Source organism: Pristis pectinata, chromosome 2 (genome assembly GCF_009764475.1).
Source record: "Pristis pectinata isolate sPriPec2 chromosome 2, sPriPec2.1.pri, whole genome shotgun sequence".
Taxonomy (NCBI): Eukaryota; Metazoa; Chordata; class Chondrichthyes; order Rhinopristiformes; family Pristidae; genus Pristis; species Pristis pectinata.
Genome location: NC_067406.1, coordinates 111708229 through 111733600, shown reverse-complemented (window position 1 = coordinate 111733600; position 25372 = coordinate 111708229). Strand labels below are relative to the sequence as shown.

General features: G+C 39.3%; 1 protein-coding gene across 1 annotated transcript in view; it reads left to right on the top strand.

Moving 5' to 3' along the window:
• Positions 1 to 25372, top strand: part of ttc29 (tetratricopeptide repeat domain 29) — a 166667-nt gene that overhangs the window by 83221 nt on the left and 58074 nt on the right. Inside the window, exon 6 of the mRNA XM_052009550.1 lies at positions 14397 to 14609. Within this exon, the coding sequence (XP_051865510.1) occupies positions 14397 to 14609 (213 nt within the window). The remainder of the gene's footprint in view (positions 1 to 14396; positions 14610 to 25372) is intronic.

Below are 25372 nucleotides of genomic sequence, written 5' to 3'. Positions count from 1 at the left end.
CTTATTAAAATGTGTTTTCAAAATCCATTTCAAATATTTTTTATACACTTTTCTTCAATAATGTAGGATTGATTAAGTATGACCTGTCCAATTGAAATCTATGTTTACAGGCTCTGAACAGCTATGAATCTTTTTTGATAAATTTGTATGAAGCAGTTATCACAAGCATGCACACCACTTTATGTCTAGCTCTACTTGCTCTTGAGAGATGGTGCTGAACTTTTTTGAACCATGTAGTGGTTAGTAATTTCTTACTAAAATCACAGATTCATATCACAAAATTGCTATTCAGCCCCTCAGATCCATGCTGGCTTAGACTGGAGCAATCTTGTCAGTCAAATTTCTTTGCTCTTTCTCTGTAGCCCTGCAAATTATTTTCTCTCAAGTGCAAAGCCACTTCCATGTTGAAAGCCTTGATTGAATGTATCCACCACAATTGCAGGCATTGAGTTCTAAAGCATAACTACATCCTGCATAAATTTTTTCTCACACTCACTTAATATCTATTGCCCAGACTTTAAATTTGTGCCCCTTGATGGTGAATCATCTGCTAATATTAAGCACTTCACTCTATTTAACTTATCTAACGTGCTGTGCCTTTAATCAAGCTATTCCTGTACAGTTCTGACAGTGGGATTTACCCAGTAATGTGGAGAATTGCACTGCTGTGTACTGTTTACAAAAAGCAGGATAGATTTAGTCCAGCTAATTACAAGCCATTCCTGGATTTCAAATGCCCAACCTATGGATACCTCCACATACTAACGAGCTCCCATTATATTATTAAATTCAGAAGTCTGACATATGTACATACATTTGTTCCTATGAATGGCAGAACTGGTTTCCTCTCTCTCTCCACGTTTAGTAATTGTTCTTTCTAATTAGACTTATGTACTTTTGATGCCATTCATTACAATACTGTGGAGGTATGATACGATATGAGTGACTTTTATGTATTTTCCTATTTACAAAATTGACTTTTGGACATCTGTAAAAATCGAACCCATTCATTACCTGGGGATGGCCTGTACTGATTATAGCCCAATCGGTCTACAGTCTGTCATCAGCAACATGGTTGAAACTGTTATCAACAGTGCTATCATGTACCTACTCAGCAATCCCCACTTTGAGTCTTGGTAGAACCATTCACTCCAGACCTCATCACAGATTTGATCCAAACCTGGACCAAAGAACTGAATTCCAGAGGTGAGGTGAGAATGACTGCTTTTGATTGAGCTTTGCATCAAGACACCCTGGTAAAACTGATGATTGTACCATCAATTTCCAGGGAGTCGCCACTGACCAAAAGCTCAACTGGGCGGGCAAATCAGAGGTGAGTTATCCTGTGGTGAATGCTTCAGGTTACACCATTTACAAGGCACAAGTCAAGAGCATTTGCCTGTATTATTGCATCTCTTAAGAAGCTCAACACCATCCAAGACAGCTAGTACACAGTTGCTGCAGTGTGTACCATTTACAAAATGTGCTGTAGTTACTCAACCTGGCTATTCCAACAGCAGCTCCAAAACCCTCAACCTCTACCACCAAGAAGAACAAAGATAGGGGGCACATGGGAGCATCACCACCTGCATGTTGCAGTCAAAATGCACACCATCCTGACTTGGAAATATGTCACCAGGTCTTCCATAGTCTCTGCGACCCGATCCTGGAACTCTTCACCCAACAGTACCAAGGGAGTCCCTTCACTGAAGGACTTCAGTGGTTTAAGCAAGTGACTCCACCAGCAGCTTCTCAAGGGCAGTCAGGGACGGGTAATAGCTGTTGGCCTTACTAGAAGCATATAAATCCTAGAAAATGAATAAATTAAAAATTGTACCACGCACAAAATGCATTGCTGCCACTTGCCAAAGCTACTCCAACAGCCCTGTGATCTCCTGTATGATTGCCACAGGTCTATTTTACCCCACATGAAATTCTGGATGCTGCTCATTATTGCAATTTTAGCAATGAGTGTTAACTGCATTGTTTATTATCATGGTATCATTAGATGACCCAATTTCAGGAACGACTTGGATAAGTTCTGTCTAGCAAATGCTGATTGAAGCCAGTCTCTAACTTTCAAAGAGAATTGTTTTGTACCTGTAAAGGTGATTTCAAAGGTTGTGACATCTTTCTGGATGCCAGGGCTGAACATGAATTTGAGCAGGCACCAAGATTTTTCTTGGTAGATGAGGAGAATGCATGCCCTGTACTTGCAGGGAATCCTCCAGGCACACATGTTTATTTGTTAATTTTTCTGGATGTGGGCATCTCGAAGGACAACATTTATTGCCTATACTTAATTGTCATTGAGAAGGTGATGCTGACCTGCCACCTTGAGCCATTGCAGTTCCATAGTGCTCCTGATCAGGGAGTTTCAAGATTAGGACCCAGGAACAATGAAGGAAAGGAATATATTTCCAAGTCAGCAGGCCGTATTAACCTGGTGTTCCCATTTGCCTCTGTTTTCTCTGGTGGTAATCACGGGTTTGGGAGGTACTGTGGCAGTAGCCAGGGCGAATAGCAATAGTGCATTTGTTGATGGCACACATTGCAACCATGATGTGACAGTGGTGGAGGGAATGAATATTTAGGGTGGTGAGTAATATGTCAGTCAAACAAGCTGCTTTGTCCTTTATGGTAATTGGAGCAAACAAAGCTACAGCTGTTGGAAATCCAAAATGCTGAAAACACACTGCAGGTCAGTTCAACATGTACTTTAAAATTGATACACGTTGAATTCAGTTCTATAGACAAAACTAGATTTTTCCTCAGAACTGGAAAAGTGAGAAAGGAAGTGTGTTTCAAGTTGTAGTGATGGGGAGGCCAGAGGGAATGTCTGTGACAAGATGCAGGCCAAAGTTGTCAAGGGAGCAATTACTTAAAAATCGAGCAATTAGAGACAAGTTGAAACAGAAAGGTATTGCCACATAGGTGGAGAGAAATAAGTACTTAAATGAAATTGTTGCATTCAATATTAAGTCCCAAAGTCTGCAACATATGCAGATGGAAGATGAGTTGCTGTTCCTTAAGCTTATGGAAACATACGTAGGTGTTCTCTTTGTTTTCTCAGAAAACATCTTCTGTTTTTGTCCTATATAGTGTTCAGCTTCTTGAGTTTTACTGGTGCTGCAAGTGGAGAGAATTCCATAATGCTTCTCAGTTGTGTTTGTGGATGGTGGAAAGACTTTGGGGTGTCAGGAGATAAAACACTCAACAAAAGATACCCTGTTTTTGTTGCTCTTGCAATGTAAGTATTTAAGGGATGGTCCAGTGAATTTTTAATTAATGGCGATCCCCTAGAATATTGATGGTGAGGGGTGGTTATGCCATTGAATGTCAAGGAGGGAGGTGGTTAGATTCTCCTTTGTTAAAAATGGTCAATACCTGACACTTGTGGGCGTGAATGTTATTTACTGCTTATCATTGAATGTTGTCTATGTCTGCATGCAGACGTTGCATTGCTTCATTTGCAGTGGACTTGTGAATGTGAAAATCACAACTTCTAACCTTATGATGAAATGAAGGTTCATGAATGAAGCATCTGAACATGGTTTGGGCCTAGGACACTGCCCTTGAGAACTTCAGCAGCGATATCCTGGGGCTGGGATGATTGATCTCCAATAATCACACTCATCTTCCTTTTTTCACAAGGTATGCCTCCAAACATTGGAGCATTTTACCCTTGATACATGTTGACTTAAGTTCTATCAGGGGTTCTAGAAGCCTATGAGGTTAAATGCTGTCTTGCTATCAAGGACAGTCACTCAACTCACTCACCAGTAGAATTGAGCTCTTTGGTCCATTTGGACCAAGGCTGTGCCAAGGTCTGAGGCTGAATGTTCTTGGCTAAACCCAAACTGGACATTGGTAGGTAGATTATTGGTAAGTAAATGTCTCCTCATGTCTTTAATACTATTACTGGCATGTTGTCTGGACCCAAATCTATGCTGTATCCAGTTCACTCGGCTATTTCTTGATATCACATAGTTGAATTGAATTGACTGAAGACTGGCTTTTGTGATTTTAAAAATAGAAAATATGGAAGTACTCAGCAATTATTTGCTGCTTATCACTGAATGTGGTCTGTGCCTGGCTGCATGCAGACATTGGACTGCTTCATTTGTTGAGGAGCTGTGAATGTGAAAATCAGCACATCTAACCTTATGATGGATTGAGGGTTCACTAATGAAGCAGATGAACATGATTGGGGCCTAGGACACTGCCCTGGGGAACTTCTAGCTATGATTTCATCATTGCTTTTCCAACTCCACTGTCAGAAATCCATTGGATACAATAATTATGTAAATGAACAAGATTTCACCTGGATTTGAGACCAGGTAATAGCAACAGAGCAGCACCAGCTCTGAAGAACATCATAGCCATTGATGATTGTGGGGAAAAGGGAGAAAATTAGATGAGCCCTCGAGAAACTGTGTTCTTAAAAAAATGGATTACAGTTATGAAAAGTGGCAAACATTAAAAGGAATTTTGTTTGACTGACAAATAGGTTTATTGATACTAATCACTGTAATTCAACTCTGAAAACCTATTATTTTTATGGGTTGTTTTCCAATGTTGTCTTGGGCCAATACTGCGGAGCAGACTCGATGGGCCGAATGCCTAATTCTGCTCATATATTTTATGGTCTAATACCAGCAAGTAATTTGAGATCATTCCTCATCTGGCTCTATTTGCTCCTCAGTGGAAAGATACAGCATGCACAAATGAGACAGGCATATGTCCTCTTCTCATGCTAGAACTCTAAAAGCCAGCACATAAAAGTTGGAATGAAAAACAATTAATCCCTTCTGTTATTTTTCCACTTGAGTTTACATTCAAGTTGATAATCCATTATATCTATTTTGTCAATAAGACACCAGACATTGCACATTGCTGCAGTTACAAACAGTTTTAATGATTAATATTTAGGGACTTAATTCCTAAGCCCATCTGGTCTGATGCTTGAAAATGTAGTAATACATGTAGATTATTGAGGATGAATTGGAAGGAAGGAGGAAGGGGAAATGAGGGTAATAATTAGAGCATTATAATGAAAAAATTAACATTGTTGTATAACCCTATATATTAAGCTGGAAAATAGCAGGAGATCAATTAAATTGCTGGCAGCACATGACGGTTGCTCAATAGTGGAATAGTGCGTTTCCTTTGATTTGCTTAATATTCTAAAATCTTTCAACCTCTTACTTGAATACATTCAACAACTGACTCTCCACAACTTTCTTGGGGTGAGAATATGAAAGATTCACTACCATCTTGGACAAGAAATTTCCTTCTATGTCAGTTCTCAATGGCTGGCCTGTTACTTTGAGGCTATGGCCTCTAGTTTCAGACACCAAAGCCAGGTGGAACATCATCTGTAAGAAGATTTTAAGAAATGTGTACATTTCAATGAGATTACCTTTCATTCTTCTAAATTGTAGACCAAATAGCCCAAGTCTACTTAATTTCTCCCCACACAACAACCATCCCCTTCCATATCCAAGGAATCACTGGCAAACTTCTGTTGCGCTCCCTCTATTACAAGTATAACCTTCCTTGGGTAGAGAGACAAGACCTATACGCTGTTTTCCAAGTGTTGTCTCACCAGGATATAATTGCAGTAAAATGTGATTACTCTTGAATTCAATTCTCCTTCAAATATAGGCCAACATATTGTTTGTTTTCCGTATTGTTTGTTCTACCTGCATGTTAATTTTCAATGATTCATGAAATAGAACACTTAACCCCCCCCCCCCCGAACACCCATACCTTTCATTTTCCCACCATTTAATAAATACTCCACCTTTTTTTTGAGCAAAGTGGATTAGCTCACATTATTCCATATTATACTTAATCTTCCTACCTATATCTTTTTGAAGTCTCTTTGCATCATCCTCACAACCCCACTGCTACCCAACATAGCATTATCAGAAAGCTTGAGTATAATACATTTGGGTCCCTTATCCAAATAATTAATTATTATAGTCCCAACACTAATTCTTGTAGCATCCCACTTATAACAGCCTTCTATCCCAAAAATGATCTGTTTATTCCTATTCTCTGTTTTCAGTCTGGTAAACAATCCTCAGTTCACAGCAGTATGTTGTTCCCAATCTCATATGTTCTAAATTTTTTTTAATAACCTCTTGTGTGACAGTTTATTGAAGACCTCCTGAATGCTCAAATGCATCACATCCACTGGTCCCTCCTATTTTGCTGCTTACAGTCTCTAAAAACTCAAATAGATTTGCCAAATATAATTTTAAAATCTATGATGACTCTGCACAATCCAATTATTATTTTCTAATCTATAAAAACTATCATTATGATCTCCATTCCGTAAAGTCTCCTTGACTACCAGATTATTAATGTCATTATCCTCTGGAGTCTTTATTGATAAATAGTTTAGTTTTGCCTTCCTTCTTGATTAAAATATAAAATAAGAAGTCTGGTTGTTGTTGGAGAATAACTAACTTGTAATGCAGCAGGTAATTTTTCTGGCCCCTTCCTCATACCTTGGAAGTGTGCAATGTCCTCTGAACAAGGGTCACCTAGACATTCAGAGGTTACTCAATGCTGGCATTGTTTCATTCCACTGAAAAAAGACATATATCTTAAGCTGTCTATGTGAAGGTCTGCGACTTGCAGCTTCTATGGTTTCTGCATTTTCCTCACCACTGCACACTTGTTGCCACAGGATTTCAATTGATAGTTTCGTGAGACCTGATGGCACTAGCCTATGAAATTTGTTAAAAAGTGAATGTGTTGCAGTTCCTGGTGCATTCATATTGAAGGTGAGCATCCCACAAGGCTTTGCAAAATTGTCTTCCTAAAGTAGTTTTTAGATAGAAAAGGAGTGGCAAGGGAAACAATTTTGTAAGGAAATATTTGCTCAATGTTGATAAAACATGACGATGAAAATTTTACAAGGTGCAGTTAAGATGGACCAAGAGATATACTGTAATCAGATCAACCAATAGCATTTCTACAAAAATATGTAGATTAAAGTCAGTGATGTAAGAGGAACATTGAAAATAGGAGCAAGAAGCGGTCATTTGGCCCTGCTGACCTGCTCCAACATTCAGCAGATCATGGCTGTTCATCCACTTCCATACTCCATTCCCACCTTCTTTCCATATCCCTACATCCCATTGGTAGTAAAAAAATAGATATAACATCTGTTTGAATATACTTAATGACTTGATCTTCATTGTTTTCTGTGGCAGAGAATGCTACAACCTCTGGCTGAAGAGATTTCTCATGATGACGGTACTAAATGGCATATCCCGTATCTGAGGGTGTGACCCCTGGTTCTGGACTCTCCAGACATTGGGAACATCCTCCCTGCATCTCCTCTTCTAGGCCTGTTAGAATTTTATCGCCTTCTATGAGATCCTATTGCATTCTCCTATACTTAGGTATATTGGCTGACTGCTATTTTTTAACTAATTCAAGTCCAATGGCATAATGATTATGTTCTAGAATTGCAATGCAAAGGCAGGGATCAGTGATCCAGAGATAAAAAATCAAAACTCATCTAGGGGAATTTAAATTCATTTAGTCAATTAAATAGATATGTATTTTAAAAAAAGAGTATCAGTAATAATACCCATGAAGCCAACAGATTGCTGTAAAAACTATTTTTTAGGGAAGGAAATCAGCTGTCTTTACCCAGCCTAACATAGATGTGAGTCTAGACCCATAACAATAATATTGTTGGCACTTAACTGCTGTTTGAAATGCATAGTAAGCCATCAATTTTCACCACTATAGTAGTTGGTGGTCACCCTCAACATCTCATTGGCATTAAATACTGGCTTTGCCAGCAACACACATTCCCCATGAAATAATTATCAAAAGAAATTCTGGTGGCTTGAACAGTGGTGACACCACTGCCAAGTCAAATCTAGATCTGTGCCAAAAGTGGGTTAAGTAGAAGAATTTTATTATGGGCTGGAAAGCAGTAGGTGCCTCCCATTCTGAAACCATGGGTCTGTACAGTACCTCTTTTACCTTTGAAATATTTCCACTCCCTTCTGTTTTTCAACAGTTTGTGGCTGTTTGAAGCTGGAAGTTGCCATTCTGTGTCAATCATAATAGTTAACAGTCCTAGAAAGTCTTAGCCTGGGCAGTGATATCCGCTTCTTTCTTAATACACTGGTGAGAAATCCCTGAAATTGCAGTGATTCTCAGTGACCTAGTGGAATCCCAGTAGATTCCTTGAGCCATCAAACCATCCTCACAAAAAGTAGATTTCTTTTAAAAGTAAATCTACTTTTACTTAAAAATCTACTTTTAGGTGTCTGATATCTATGGAAAGTATTATAATAAAGTCAAATCCTATTATTGTTAGATGTGTCCAGATGTGGAGTTTCATTAGGGATCGCTAACAGACAGCAGCTGAGAACACAATATTGTAACTCCCCTGTTATCACACCAAATGTGATCAGATTGCAGTTGTTCAATTGAAACACAATTGAATTGGGGACTTTTTTTTGGGTTACTACAGGTTGAATTTGCCTTAGGGTTCTTCCACTCCACTACCTTAACTGCAGATGTAGTTTATTCAGTGTTTCCGCCAAACCTTTGCCAAATTTACAGCAGCAGAGATAGAAATGACTATAATAAACTTGCCCCAATGCTCGTTTCTACACTAATACTTGTTCCAGTCATCTGTCTGACAGAAGGATCCTTGACAATCAATTTTCATAAAGACATTGTCAGATTCGTACCTTTAGATCTTAAGACTGGAGATATTATCATAATATATACATCATTGTTTTTTTCTGCACTGTAAAATCTGATAGGATAGATATGATGGGACAGCAAGTTGGAAATTTATGCACATTAGTCAGTACACACCCTTCTGACTTTTCATTCAAATGAACAAATCATTATAATACTGAGAAGGATAATTTCTGCCTGTATATTTTTGTACTTTTGTTATTGTTAATTGAAGTATCAGTTAAGTTTTGTAAATTATTATCAATGTACCTTAGCATAGTCATTAGAATAAGTTTAAAGATTAAAATATAATCATAATTTTCAGTATGTGCATTTAGTAATGCAAATGTAAAAATATTATATAGTAAATGTATTTGCTGAACCAGTACATAGTGAATTTTGTAGAGTACAGTTTTGCTCTTACATGAAGAAAATCCTGGATTTTCAAAGTGCATTATTTTCTTTGCTGCCTCAGTTTCACAAGACAGACAGTTGAACCATCTATTGCCTATAACCTGTACAAAGAAATGACTCTTCCCATGGAAGTACATTGCATTCTTCCGTGCCATCCCATTATGTATCTTAACAGCTGTAGAGTCCTGATATTCTAAATGTCACAAAGATTGTTTTAAGATATGGGAGCTTCCAATTTCTTACACAGTTTGTTTGCAGATTATATTAATGTCCTATTACTCTATATTTTATCAATTTACTTGTATTAATGATGATGCAACTTAGTTAGGTTGATTCTTGGGATGAGACGATTGTCCATTTGGGAATGGGGGGTGGGAGTGGAGATGGAAAGAATGGGCCAATACTAGATGGTAGATGCTAAGTGGCCCGCTCTGCCAAATGGAAAGTCTAAAACAAGTAGACATGATCTTGGTATAAGAGATAGCCCATTTAGACAGATGAGAAGAAATTGCTTCAGTCAAAATTCTCTACTGCGGAGCACTGTGGATGCATAGTCACATTCAAGATTTAGATTAATTGATACTTAGGCTTTGTACAATTTGCACTGTTCACTCAGTGAGAAACTAGGGGCATATTGTGCAGGGATCAGAAATAATACTGTAATTAAAAGGTCTGAATTATCACATTATCAGTAATAGGGAATTGTTATATTATCCGGCCTTAGTTTTCAATGGCCAGCGTTAAAGTAAATGATTCAGCGGTGCTCCCTTCACGGATCATAGCCTTTTTATTCAAATCAATTCTGGGATGCTTATTGCATTCACTGGCCCTTTGATCAGTCTGCACTTTGCAATGGCTTGGGCTATTCATGTCAAGTGAATTGATCAGGCCAGACAACCACACAATGAGTATCCAGACACATAGAAGAACTCTGAATCTCACCTCTCCTACCTTTTCCTTCCCACCCCCCCCGCCCCCCCCCCCCCCCCCCCCCCCCCCCCCCCCCGTCAGCCTTTTTTTGCTGCTATGCATTAGCTGTTCTTTGGAGAATTCTGTAGGTGCTGACACACATCCCTGAGGGCATCACAGCAACACCACAGTAACTGTGAGCATGCTTCCTGGTTTATTGCATGAATGTGTGTGGAACATGCCATAGTGCTGCATTTAACATTTTCTCGCTCACTTTCATATCTTTTGGGGGGAAATTCAAGTGGGCATTAGTGCTATATGGTGCACATATAGTGCTTGATATCCAATTTCTGGCATAGATACTTCCTTTCAGTGTGTGAAGGAAAATTGAAGAATAGTGTCCAGAAATTGGAATTTGCTCCTATTTGGTGCACTTCGAGGGTGCTATATGCAGTGGTCACACCGAGTTGGGTGACCTGCAAAAGAAAAACAGAAAATAGCTGGAAAATCCTGTTCAAAATATTATTTTCATCCTGTATCATTAGCAAGAAACTTTAGCTGCAGATTTCTCAAAGGAGGCTGCTTATCATTGTCACACTGACTAGTTGGAAGTTGGTTATACCTTAAAGAACATACTACATGGCAGCTACAGTACAGCAGCACGAATGGCTATTATCAAGGTGAAGTGGTGTTTTGGGGAGGCGGTAGGGAGGACATAGTATTCACTTGAATATCTGTGGACTACCCCGCACTATGGACTAGCCCAATTGACTAGCATGCTGTAAGTGACCCAAAGCCATTGCAAGGTGTGGGCTAACCGTGAGTCACTGATTGTAGCATATTAAAAGGAGGTGCATAATTATGGTATTGCGATATTTATCGGTGATGCTTGTAAACAAAAGTGGAGCTCAGAAAAATGAATCTGGTAGAGGCTGTGGACAAAACATTGATGTTCAATTTTCCTAATTTGCTATCTTTCCTAGTTTGCTATCTTTCCTAGTTTGCTCCTTGTTTTATTGTGAGTTAAAAAACTTAGGTCATAATTAAATTTTACCCACTAATTTCTGTCTGTAAAGGTGGACCAATTTCCTGATGGTTGCTAATTAACCAAGAAATGATCACCTGATTAATCTAATATGCACAAAATGGTTTATCCATGCAAATTGCACACAAAACATGTTCTCAAATGGGGCCAATTTTTAGGTATCGGTATTACCTTATATCCCATCTCCCTCGGCTGTGATCACTTCTATGAAAATGCTTACAGAATTAAATTTAAAATGTAACATGAGACACATTTCTCAGCTATCCTCTTTGGATCAGTGATAGCACTCTCATCATCCAGTGAAAATGTTAGGTATTGGTATTGATATTGGTTTATTATTGTCATTTGTACCGAGGTACAGTGAAAAGCTTGTCTTACAAACCGATTGTACAGGTCAATTCATTACACAGTGCAGTTACATTGAGTTAGTACAAAGTGCATTGAAGTAGTATAGGTAAAAACAATAACAGTACAGAGTAGAGTGTCACAGCTACAGAGAAAGTGCAGTGCAATAAGATGCAAGGTCACAACAAAATAGATTGTGAGGTCATAGTCCATCTCATTGTATAAGGGAACCGTTCAATAGTCTTATCACAGTGGGGAAGGAGCTGTCCCTAAGTCTGGTGGTACGTGTCCTCAGGCTCCTGTATCTTCTACCTGACGGAAGAGGACGATGGAAGAGGAGAGAAGAGATAATGTCCTGGGTGGGTGGGGTCTTTGATTATGCTGGCTGCTACACCAAGACGACGAGAGGTAAAGACAGAGTCCAGGGAGGGGAGGCTGGTGTCCGTGATGCGCTGGGCTGTGTCCACAACTCTCTGCAGCTTCTTGCGGTCCTGGGCTGAGCAGTTGCTGTACCAAGCCGTGATACATCCAGATAGGATGCTTTCTATGGTGCATCGGTAAAAGCTGGTGAGAGTCAAAGGGGATAAACCAAATTTCTTTAGCCTCCTGAGGAAGTAGAGGCACTGGTGAGCTTTCTTGGCCGTGGCATCTACGTGATTTGTCCAGGACAGGTTGTTGGTGATGTTCACTCCCAGGAACTTGAAGCTCTCAACCCTCTCAACCTTAGTACCATTGATGTAGACAGGTGCATGTACACCGCCCCCTTTCCTGAAGTCAATGACCAGCTCTTTTGTTGACATTGAGGGAAAGGTTGTTGTCATGACACCATTCCACTAAGCTCTCTATCTCCTTCCTGTACTCCGACTCATCACTGTTTGAGATACGGCCTACAACGGTGGTATCATCTGCAAACTTGTAGATGGAGTTAGAGCAGAATCTGGCCACACAGTCATGAGTGTATAGGGAGTAGAGTAGAGGGCTGAGGATGCAGCCTTGTGGGGCACCAGTGTTGAGAATAATCGTGCCAGAGGTATTGCTGCCTATCCTCACTGATTGCGGTCTGTTTGTTAGAAAGTCAAGGATCCAGTTACAGAGGGAGGTGTTGAGTCCTAGGTCTCGGAGTTTGGTGACAAGCTTGCTTGGAATTATTGTATTGAAGGCAGAGCTGTAGTCAATAAACAATAGTCTAACATATGTGTCTTTACTGTCCAGATGCTCCAGAGTTGAGTGTAGGGCCAGGGAGATGGCATCCACTGTAGACCTGTTTCGCCGATAGGCGAATTGCAATGGGTCCAGGTTGTCTGGTAGGCTGGAGTTGATGCGTGCCATGACCAACCTCTCAAAGCACTTCATGATGGTGGATGTCAGAGCCACTGGTCGGTAGTCACTGAGGCATGTTACCTTGCTTTTCTTTGGTACCGGGATGATAGTGGTCTTCTTAAAACAGGAGGGAACCTGAGATTGAAGCAGAGAGAGGTTGAGTATGTCCACAAATACTTCTGCCAGCTGATCAGCACAAGATCTGAGCGCGCAGCCCGGAACACCATCTTGGCCAGGTGCTTTCCTTGTGTTCACTCTCCAGAAGACTCTTATGTTCTCCACTGTGATCACAGATTCAGCTGCGTTGGTGGCTGTCAGGGTGGATGGTGACAATCCACTTCCCTTTTGTTCAAAACGCGCATAGAATGCATTAAGTTCATCAGGAAGGGATACGCTGTTGTTAGCTATGCAGCCTGACTTCGTCTTGTAGCCTGTCATGGCATGTAAGCCCTGCCATAACTGGCGGCTGGTCAGGGACTCTATTTTGAGTTGGTATTGCCTCTTGGCATCCCTGATAGCTTTCCAATAGATAAATCCTGATAGATTTCAACCCCCACGTTGTACATGCAGACTAGTGAAGAAATTAAGGGAGCACTGCATTGGTAGAGGCTCCAATTTTCTCCTAAGAGTTAAATTAAAACTCTTTCAGTTGGATATGAAAGATATTTTGATGCTCTTTGAAGAAGACGAAGTAAGTTCTAATTAACTCCAATTCTCAAAACAGATTATAGTCATTTTATTTCATTGCTTTTTGTTGGATATTCCAATGCAAAGTTTAGCTACCATCTTGTCATATAAATTTTTTTTAGTATAAATGAGTGTATCTCCAGGCCTCACAGGGAACCTTGAGGCCTCAAGCTTCCCTGCTTCAATGGTTATCACTGATCCATTACATGTCCTTTTCCCTCTGTTGAAATTGAGACTTAGACTGAAGTCTTATACCACTAATTGTTGCAATTATAGTCAGTAGTTGTAAGTTCAGTGGTACAGTACCTTCATGCATTCAGGTCTTAATGTGAAGATTAAATGTCATTCTAGCATCAAAAGTGTTTAATACTGCCTTAATTCAACCTCAGTAAAACAAGCTAAAGGAGAAATGACTGGTTAGTTGAGGACTGGTAATTAACTACAAAATATGTTAATTTTCCTAATATGTTCCACTTTCACCAATTAAATTTTGCATCAAATTTTGAGAATAAATTTAAAAATCAGCTCATATTGTACAATGTATTCAACATATTGTACAATCAGCTTACTGTACAATACAAAATCAAGATGAGATGAACTTGCTGATCAATTATATTGCATCAAAGACTATTCATAAATTGAGAAGTCTCCAGCTGCAGTTCTGCTTGTAGTGCATAATCCACAGCACATTATTTTTTTAAAATGTTCACAATAAAATACCAACTGAAAACCATATTTTAAACAGCTTAAAAGTATTATTAAAGGTTTAACCTCAATTCTTCAAGACATAGCATACATTTATGAGGGCCGAGTATTTTATTTGAATCTTTAGTTTCTGATTGTATTTCAAGCACCAAGTTACATGGGATTGTCAGAAATCAAACATCTTTGAAAGCTAGAATCTGTCACTGGATTGAGTTAACGTTTATCAATGACTTGGATGTTGCAGGTCAGCTGGATAAAGCAGCTGAGCATTATGAGATATTCCATCAACTCACTACAGGAAAGACGTGGCAGGATGAGAACTGCCGCCTTCACTTTGCACATGCATGTACAAACCTCTGGAGGATTTACACATCACTGGCAGACAAAAAGCTTGAAAATGAACAATACAAAGAGGCAAAAAGATTTCTCAGAAAAGCTTATGACATAGCCAAGGAAGGTGAGTGTAAAATAACATTTTCAGTTCCTGTGTTTTATATGGTAACCCTCTCACTGGAGTAGTTAGAAAATTACAGTACATATAGTGAGATGATTACCAGAAAATGAAAAATACACAAAAATGCATACTTAATCTGAGAAATTGAATCAGTTTGATTTTAAAAGTGCTTATTTGTTTTTGAATGATTAATTTTTAAAAAAATCATACTTATAGGTTTCCCTTTGAAATTAACCTTTTGTTGAAACTGGAAAAATAACCTTACAGACATCCAAAGGTTAATGAAAATTCTCCAAGTGCTGCACATCTTCCAAAAGCACTAAGGAAAGAGGCATCCCTTATCATTAACTGAAACAGGCAGTAGACCACTTACATTTGTGAATAGAGGGGCCACTGTGTGCTTGAATTCTGTGCTCAATCAGTGACTTGCCATGGCCACATTCTGGACACCCTTCCCAATTTAAAATGGGTAATTTATTTAATGCAGTGACCATTTTAAATGCTGCTGCTGCTGCTAGTTTTATAATTCCTAAGTTTTAGTACTTGACCCTGATCTCTGACATTTTCCTGCTCAATCCCAACTTCCAACCCCCATAAATTGCTCATCCTGACCAGCAATTCATGGTATACACCTACCCAGCATCCCTCCTCTGACCAAGGAGTGTGTGTGATCTCCCTCAACTGTTGATAAATCTCTACCGAGGCCCATTCAGTCTACCCCTCCAGGTCCTGATCACGATCCCTTAATCTTGACCTGATCTAACCCCTACCTCTAACACTATAAATCATTTACTGGCAAGTAGCTGCATTATCTACAGCCAATCTTGCAGTGCCTATCTTCATAGTCTCCTGCTGCAGTGCTGTTTTTGTGAGTGAGGACTTCCAAAGTTTTCTTCCTCAGTAATACTTTAATGATATCATTTAGAGTTAGTCATTGAGTAAAGTTATTGCTTCTTTGTTTGGTACCACTGCCTTCTCTTAGATGAGTTATAATGTTAAAGACAACATACTGTGGATGTAAATATCTTTGAACTAATTGAAGTTATGACAGATAGAATTGCATCTGTAGTAAAGAGAAAATTGACAGTTGTTTTCAGCATTCATGTGTGAACGTAATTTTATTTACTGGAATGGAATGCAATTACAAAGTTTTCCAGGTCAAGTTATGCCTAACTGGAAATTTGCCCGGGCACTACTATTGCAAATCTATCTTCCACCAAATGAAATAATTGCATGTGCAATGCTCCTGTAGAGGTTTAAATAGTGCTGCTATCTCTGCAGTAGCTTGATTTAAAGGGGGCCTCTCTCAGCAGGTCCTAGCCCAGTGTTGGGAACTGGATTCTGTCTTATTTTGTTTTATTTTAATTATTTATCAACCTGCCCTCCAAAGGGCCCCATTTCAATCAACTAGCTTCCTCTCATCTCCATGCACTGCACCAACCCAACCTCCACTGGCAAATCTCACAACCCACAAATGCCCCCCACACATACCCCAATTCTCCAACTCCAAGCCCCAATCTTCTGATGTGATAACAAATTAAAGTTATCCCTTTCAGCAACCTTAAATTTCTGGGGTGAGTACTTGACTGCCATATCTTTGAATTCAGATTTCACATAGTCCTTACAGCAAGAAAAATAACAAAACATGGATAGTTTGCAGCAAAAATTATCTGTTATAGAAATGTAAAACATGAAAGCAGGATTAATCCATACTTACACTCAAACCTGTTCTGTCATTCAATAAGTTTATGACCAAATCCCAACATTATTAATTTATCTGCCTGATTCCCAAATGCTTGATTCCCAAAGGAATCTTAGTTTCCCATGGCAAAGCCCCATAGGGTAGAGAATTACAAACTTACAAGCTCTGAATAAAGAAATTTCTCCTTATTTCAATTCTAATTGACCTGTTAATGATTTATCAGTCAGTTGTTGGCTCTTCATAACTGCAGATATCCATCTTTGTAATGGTAGTTGGGACAATGCGTAGTTGCTGGTCTCTTTTATTTGCCAAAGCTGCTCTTCTGATTTTGTAACTATTTATGGGGTACCACTTTGTTGTACACCTCTTCATGTTGAACCTGATGTGGAAATGTTCTATGACAAAACGGACTAAATTTTAATTCTGTGAGTCTGTGGATTTGCGAGTAGTTAGTTGGTTATAAGTGCTGAAAAAAAAGTACATTAGAAAGTTACCTTTTTCTCCAACAATCCCAAATAGAGCAGTCAAAGGATTAAGTTTAAAAGTTATTTTGAAAAGTACAGAAAAAGTATGAAAGACCTCTGTCCAATACTTTTTAAGACTCTGACACGTCCAAAACAAGTGAATTAAGGAAGCCACTCCATTATTGCGTTTGTCACAGTAAGGAGATATGTCAGAACAAAAACAGGATAATTTATCTTTAGACAAGTGAATTCTATGGACCACTTTAAATTGAAGGAGAGAATGACGAGCACATAATGACCAAGTATTAACCAACATGAAAATTTCATTCCAAGTTTCCTCAGAAATTGACATCTGCAAATCTTGTTACTAAGCATTTTTAATTTTATCTAGTGGCACCTTATTCATTCCTAGTAATCTGTCATAAATATTAGATATTGAACCATCCTGAAAAGGTTCCAAATTAAAAATTACATCTAATAAATATTAACTTTGAAGGCTTCTGACTTACATATTCTGGTTTTTATTTCTCTTATAGCCAGGAGAGCTGTATTGCTTAAATGGTAGGAAGTTACTCCACCTACTCATGCTCAATGGTTACAGGATGTTATGTCATACTTGAATCTAGAGAAGATTCGCTGTTCAGTTTTTGAACCTAACCTAGACTTCCAAACCCTGTGGGGACCTTTTTTGAATTATTTTCAAAATCTCTGATTTGGGGACTAAAATGCAGATACTGGCTGACATGGTTACGTTTTTAAAAGTTTTTCCTTGTTGTTTTTTCCATCTAACAGCTTCGGGTTTTGGTAGTGGGAGTAGATTTTCTTTTATAATAAAATATTTCAATTTTTTTCTTCCTTTATTAACTAACTACTATATGTGATTATTAATTTAGAGTATTGTAATCTAAGTACGATTTAATACAACGTATTCAGTAGTATTTTTATTCTCTTTCTTGATGCATGTACTCTGTATTTTTTTCATGGATTCAATAAAAATATTGTAAAGAGAGAAAGTTACCTTAAAAAAATCTGCTTTTCACCAAAGAGCACATGGCTATATCCAAGCAAAAAAATCAGGAAAGACAGGTTGCCAATTTCAGTGTGTTTATAATGCAATTGGAACAATATTAATAACAGTTTGGTAGTGTAACTGAATGTTCATGTATTTTCCAAATTTCTTATAAAAACCAGTAAAGGGAAAGGTAACATTAGAAGCGAGAAGTTATGACAAATAGACTTGTCAATAAGAAAAGCAATCTTAGGACTATTTTCCTGAGTGACTCTATTGAAAGCAGATTGCAATGATCCTATCAGCATATGTACTACTGTAGCTGTCGTTTTTTAGAACCCAGAAGAGGTTCATGATGGGAATCAGCAGGAATTGCAGAATTTCTAATAGATTGATCTTGATGTGCCTTCAACTGCACAGGAGGGAGGGGGTAAAGTGGAGATGTCCAGATTGTAGGAAGGCTTTTGACAAGATCCTGCAAGGTAGGTTGGCCCAGATGATTAAGGCACAAGGGATGATTAAGGCATTGGCTAATTGTATCCAAAATTGACTAGGTGATAATAGGCAGAGGGTAGTGGTGGATTGGTGTTTTTCTAACTGGACATCTGTAACAAGTGATGTGTGGCAGGGAATGGTGCTAGGACCTTATGAATGACTTGGATGAGAACGTAGGTGGCAGGATTAGTAAGTTTGCAGACGACACAAAGATTGATGGAGTCAAGAGGGACATAGTTCTACTGGGAAGTTGGATGGAGCAGTGGCAGATAAAATTTAAACCAGACAAATGTGAGGTAATGCACTTTGAGAGGTCAAATTCTAGTAGGACATATAGAGCAAATAGCAAGGATCTTAGGAGCATTGAAGTGCAGAGAGAGCTTGAGGTGCAAGTGCATAAATCCTTGAAAATGGTGACACAGGTGGATAGGGTAGTGAAAAAGGCATCTGGTATATTTGCCTTCATAGGCCAAGGCTTTGAATATAAGAATTGAGACGTCATGTTGCAGTTGCACAAAATGTTGGTTGGACCTCACTTACAGTATTTTGGTCACCCCGCTACAGGAAGGATGTGGTAGCAAGAGGGAGAGTGAAAATGATGTTCACCAAGATATTACCTGGAATGGGAGGGCTTTAATTATAAGGAGAGATTGGATAGGCTGAGTTTATTCTCACTGGAACATAGGAGGCTGAGGGGTGACCTTATAAGGGCTTATAAGATTATAAAGGAAACATATAGGATAGATAGTCAGGATCTTTTTCCTAAGGCAGGGTAATCTAAAACTAGAGGCACAGGTTTAACGTGAGAAGAGAGAAATTTAGTGGAGATCTGAGGGGTAAGTTTTTCACACAGGATGGTTATTATCTGTTACAAAGTTCCAGAGGAAGTGGTGGATATAGATACAATTACAACATTTAAAAGGCATTTTGACAGGTACTTGGACAGGAAAGACGAAGAGGGATACAGGCCTAATGTGGGCAAATAGGATTAGAATAGATAGGCATCACAGTTGGCCTCAGTAAGATGGACCAAAGGAGCCCATTTCTGTGCTGTACATTTCTATGATTCTATAAAGTCATGTCTGTCACTCGGTATAAAGAGGTTGAGATTCCTCAACATGACTCAACACTAGAATCTCTACAGGCTTGGGATGAGGCCAGTGAGAACGTATGGATGCTATGGTTTGGATATTTCTGCCTGCCTTCATGAAAGTGTGTCATTGACAGGATGCATGTAGCCACCAACTGCAAGAGCTTCCACTCAATGTTCAGCTGGTTTGCAACCACAGAAGAAAATTTCTGCTGGTGTTTCACATCTTAGAGAACTTCAATCTTCCTGATCTCTTTGCATCTCAAGGTAGTCTTAGGCTAAACCACAAGGGATAAAATCTTAAAAAGTCATGCGTGTAAGAAACACACCAAATATACACATGTGGCACAACCAAAATTATTTGAAATGTTGATATGTCATTGAGCAAACCATTGTGATTCTGAAGAAGAATTTCAGGTGATCTGGAGTAAACACCAGTCAAATGTTATGCAGGATAATGGTGGTGTACGTGCTGTACTGAATGTTATGCAGCGGGGAAGGGTTTGACCAGTAGGAGTCATCTGCTAGAGGGCAAAGACCCTTTTCAGATGAAGGTGTGTGAGTCATCAGATGAAAACTCAGCAATCTTTCTAACTGGACTTAGCAAAAACTCATAACCTAAGCTGATGCATGTTAGGGATAAGAAAAAGTTTTATAACCATGCACTTTCAAAAAGAGTGATCTCACTGAGGACTTAACATTGCCCTGCTGCCGTGGGAAATTAAACACATAAATTGGAACTCTTGAGATAAGAATAGTTAAGTTTATCATTATATACTTGAGCATTTCTCACTAGCTGTAGGCTCCAAGTCCATTGAAAGAGTATTATGTGAAATATGTTTGGATGATATTTAATTCTATCACCTCTGGCTCTAACACCATCACCTTACCAGCTCTGATTGTCATCCACTTAAAAATCTCTGCTATCCCTGGGACCTCTTCCTCCGGAGGTTTAATTGGTGGTATCATTAGAGAAGAAGAAGAGATATATGAATGAAAGTAATGGCATGAATGGAACAAATGTATGAATTACTAGAAGGTATAAACATTGCATAAAGATTTGATTGAATGTGAACTGTGATTGAAATGTGAAAAGTTCATAGACAGAAATGGATAGATATGCCTGCAAGATAAGCTGATGTGTTGAATGATGTGAAGCTTAAAAGGGCAAATTCAGGGACTGGAGTGTTACACATTCAAATTTCAGGTAAATATGCCACTAATATATTCCTGATCTGATAGGAGCATTAAATCATCTTCCACACTGGATCAAAGAGCTCCTACTGCTCCCTTTCTTGGCTAACTTCACCATGCCATTTTAGTCTTGTTCGCTTCTTCCTGTCAGAAAGGAAAATAATTTCTCTGCAGGGGCTTTCAACCCTCAGCTTAGAAGTTGTCAAATTTCAGAGCAGCCTAGGCATGTCTTCAATCCATCTTCTATTTTCCTATTGTTGTGTAGCCATCTCCAAAATTCATCTAACATGCATACCAAAGCTGAAAGCAAGTGACACTCTTAATCATCACAGCTCTCAACTAGTTTGGTTAGGAAACCCAAAGCAATATTTTATCCAATAAAACATGCAGATGTCAGAAATCTGAAATAAAAACGGAAAATACTAGAAATACTCAGGCTGCATCTGTGTGAAGAAAAACAGAGCTAACGTTTCAGGTCAAACACCCTTTGTCAGAACTGAGATGGAAATAAAAGAAATTTGTTAAGCTGCAGGGAGGGTGAGGGAGGGCGAATGTCTCTAAAACTGGGGTGACCATGGAGGTAAATTGCAAACAAGGTTATCTTGTCAATAAGTGAATGGGAGCAGTTAGAAAGTGAGAACCTAGGCAAAAGAACATAGACAAAAGACTGTAGGAGTTATATAATCAGAGTAGGAAGAAGTCAGGCTGGGCATGTCCTCTACTTTCAGAGGTAAAAAAGAAATTAAGGGAAAAAAAAACAGACAAACTGAGCCAATATCACAGATGGATGACTGATACAGACAGTAATCAAGCTACCTGAAGTTAAAAGATTCAATATTAAGTCTAGAAGCATGTGAAATGTCCAGGCAGAAGATGAGGTGCTGTTCTTCAAGCTTGGGTTGGTTCTCATTATAACAATACAGAGTGGGAATGGGATGGGGAGTTAAACTAGCAGGCAATGGGAAGCTCAGGGTCGCCTCTGCGGACAAAGCAATCATCCAGTGGAGAGGAGACCACTTTGTTAACACTAAATGCAATACACCAGATTGGAAGAAGTGCAAGTGAATTGCTGCTTCAGCTGGAAAGACTGTTTGGGTCCCTGGATAGTGGGAAGGGAAGAGGTGAGAGGACAAATGATGCATCACTTGCAGTTGCAAAGGAAAGTGCTGTAAGAAGGGGAGTGGTTGGTGGGATGGAAGAGTGAACCAGGGAGTCGCAAATGGGATGGCCTCTGCAAAATGTTAAAAGGGGAAGAGAGGGGAAAATATGTCTGGAGGTGTAATCTCTTTGAAGTTAGTGGAAATTGTGGAGAATGAATGCAGAGGCTGGTGGGGTGGAACATGAGAACCAGAGGAACTCCATCCTTGTTCTCTCCCAGAGGAGGGAATGTGAGAGCAGAGGTAAGGGCTTTGCTAACAATGGTAGAGGGGAAGCCTTGGTTCAGGAAAAAGGAAGACATTTCAGTGGTACCTGTACGGAAAGTCTCATCATCAGATCAAATACAATGGCGATGGAGGAATTGGGAGAATGGAACAGAGTACAAGAGGCAGGATGGGACAAAAAATAGTCAAGATAATGGTGGAAGTCAGTAGGCTTGCAATGAATATTGGTAGCGAGCCTATCTTCTGAGATGGAGACAGAGGAGAACCAGAAAAGGAAGGGAAGAGTCAGAGATTGACCATGTGAAGGTGAGGGCAGAGTGGAACTTGGCAGCAAAAGTAATGAAATTGTGGAGTTCTGTATGAGTGCAGGAGGCAGCACCAATGTAGTCATTCATGTACCAGAAAAAAAGTTGAGGGAGTGGACCCAGGTAGGACTAAAGCTAAGATTGTTCCAAATGTCCCACAAAAAAAAGGCATAGCTTGGGCCCATGTGAGTGTCCATAGCTACTGGTTTGATCTGGAGAAAGTGAGTGGAGTTGAAGGATAAGTTGTTCAATGTGAGAACAAGTTCAGCCAGGTGAATGAGTGTGTTGTTGGAGGGAAACTGGTTGGTCCTCTGCTCTAGAAAGAAGTGGAGGGCCCTAAAACCATCCTGATGTCAGGTGGAGGTGTAAAGCACAAGTTGGGTCCAGGGAATTGGAAATCCTCAAAGTGACAGAGGGTTTCAGAGCTGTCTCAGATGTAAGTGGGAAGGAACTGGATGAAAAGAGATTGAATAATCAAAGTAGGAAGAACTAAGTTTGGTGGAGTGAGAACAGCCTGAAACAGTGGGTCTGTCAAGGCAGTCCAACTTGTGGATTTTGGACAGGATATAGAAGCAGGCTGTGCAGGGCTGGGACAGTACAAGGCTGGAAGCTGTGGAGGGAAAATCTCCAGAGGAAATGAGGTCTATGATTGGCTGACTGTGGCCTGAGGTTTGGTGGGGGGAGTCATGATCCAAAGGGAAGTATGAGGAAGTGGCTGAAAGCTGACATCTGGCACTCTGCCAGATAGAGGTCAGTTCACTAGAGCACAACAGCACCACCCCTTGTCAGTGGATTTAATGTTGAAATAAGGGTTGATTCTCAGTGAATGGAGTGCTACAAGTTCAGAAGTGGATGGTTAGAGTACAAGAGGGGAATGAAAAAGCCAAGACTGTCAATGTCACATCAGCAGTTATGAATAGAACTACAGAGGGTAATTGGCCTGAGGGAGGTTTCTAGGTGAATTGGGAGGACTGAAAATGGCCACAGTTTTGGATGAAGGCTTCTGGTGCAAGAAATGGGCATGGAGGCAGAGGCTGCGGAAGAAGAGTTCAACGTTATGTCAAGCTCGAAATTCCTTGAGATGGGGACGTAGGGGAATGAAGCTGATGCCTTTGCTGAGGGCTGATCATTTGGGATCAGAGAGGGGAAGATCAGAAGGGATGGTGAAAGCATGGCAGAGGATGGGCCTGGGGAGGGAGATGGAGTCTGAGGAAAGTGAAAAGGGAGAAAGATCCATATTAGAATGCAAGAGTTGTTGGGGTTTACTATCTTTGACGTCTGAAAGGAAAGAGAAAAATCATCTATTGCATCATTCTATCTCATAGCTGTCGCCACCACAGCTCCACTTTATTCTTTGCTGCATTTGGTACTGCAACAGATGACATTTTGAGTATTTCCATTTTTTTCTGCTTTTATCTTTAATGTAGTTGTTTTATTAAAAGGCAGTTAGCTTATACAATGCAGAAATTTCAGGGTTTCCCACAAGTAATCAAACTTTTATCCCCTAAAATTACATTTAATCGCTCAAGTTTGTTCAAACTAAATAATTTATTTTGAAGCACATGTACAGAAACACAACTTATAGTTTTTAGGTTGATAACTTGTTTATTATGAAGCAATTTACTGTTGACAATGGTCTTATTCCCTATACTAATAAACTTCCATTTGGCTCCTGTGTTATATTCTGCTATTGTGAGTTGATTAGAAGAAAACTGATTTCATCATTAGTTTATTTGTGCACTTTTACCTGAGATGTGCACATACTGGAGAAAGGGACATTTTCAGAAACTTGAATTTTGACATTCTGACACCATGAGAGCAAGACTGCTAGGTTTAGATTTCCAACATCTCTCAGAGCTTCCAATCATCAAAAGTTTTGCAGATATATTATACCAGTACTTTGAAAAGAACTGCAGAAATGTGTAGAAGCTAGTAATTGCCTATTGCTAAAAGTTTTGGAAAACCCTGAATTTCATAGCAGAGTTTTGAAATGTTCATCAGTCAGACAATGACAACCAGCTTGGCAAATTTATGGGGGGCTTAAATAGAAGTGATTGGAGTGAAACCATCTCTACGAGTAGGAAGCTCAGTAACTAGAGGCCTTGGATTAATGGTAATTATCAAAATAACTAGTAGAAGATCATTTGTTTTAACCAGAGTGTACTCCCTGAAATGGTAGTGAAACTACATTCAACAGCAGCTTACAAAATAGAATTGGACAAGTACAAGAAAAGGAAGTATATGTAGACCCATATGAAAGAGCAGTGAGTTGGGTATAGAATGAATTGGTTAGCCCTTTCAAAAGAACCAAAAAGGCATATTGGGTTAAATATTCTTATTCTGTATTTTTGATTCTGTTTCAAAAAATGGGAGATAATTCAACCTGTAATATTGCAATACTGACTTCCTCCTCAACACCCACCATTGTGGATTAGTGTCTTTTCCCAGATCTTGCTTTTTATCAACGTGATAAGCTGTGATGATCTGAGGAAGTTGACTTCCAGCCATACTCAGCTAGACTAATACAAATGAGTTGGTCTTCAAGGTGGTCTAGGCCTACCAACTGCCCTGCTGTACAAACAACCACTGTATCTCTGCTGTCCTGTTTCCATAGTCCATTTATTTAAAAATTAGTCTTGGATTTGCACAGAGCAAATTTCTTTGATGCTTGACTTAACATTTATTTTGTAGTTCTACTCAAGTAATTTTTGCTTAGGGTGATTCTGATCATCTTATTTTAATAGGTAAGAGCTGACTTTAACATATATAGTACAGGAAGTACCACAGTTTTTTTTCCCAGTGACCAGCTCCAATAGTAGTCTCAACTGTTTGTGATAGCTTGTAGTATGCAAATTGACTGTTAAGTTTTTCTACATTGTAAAAGTGATTACACTTCAGAAGTACTTTATTGATTGAAAAGCATTGCCATTGATCTGTCATGTCAGTTTGCTCCTGTTGAGGTCAGCCAAGTTCTGCACACAAGGAGGGAAGACTTCATTTCTATTTCCTTCAGCCCAAAGGATGAGGCAACCACACATAAAGATTTGCTAGCATTGCAGGTTTCCACTATGTGCAGGCAGTAAAAGACATAGGAGGTTCACTCTTGCAGAGATTGCCCAAGCAAC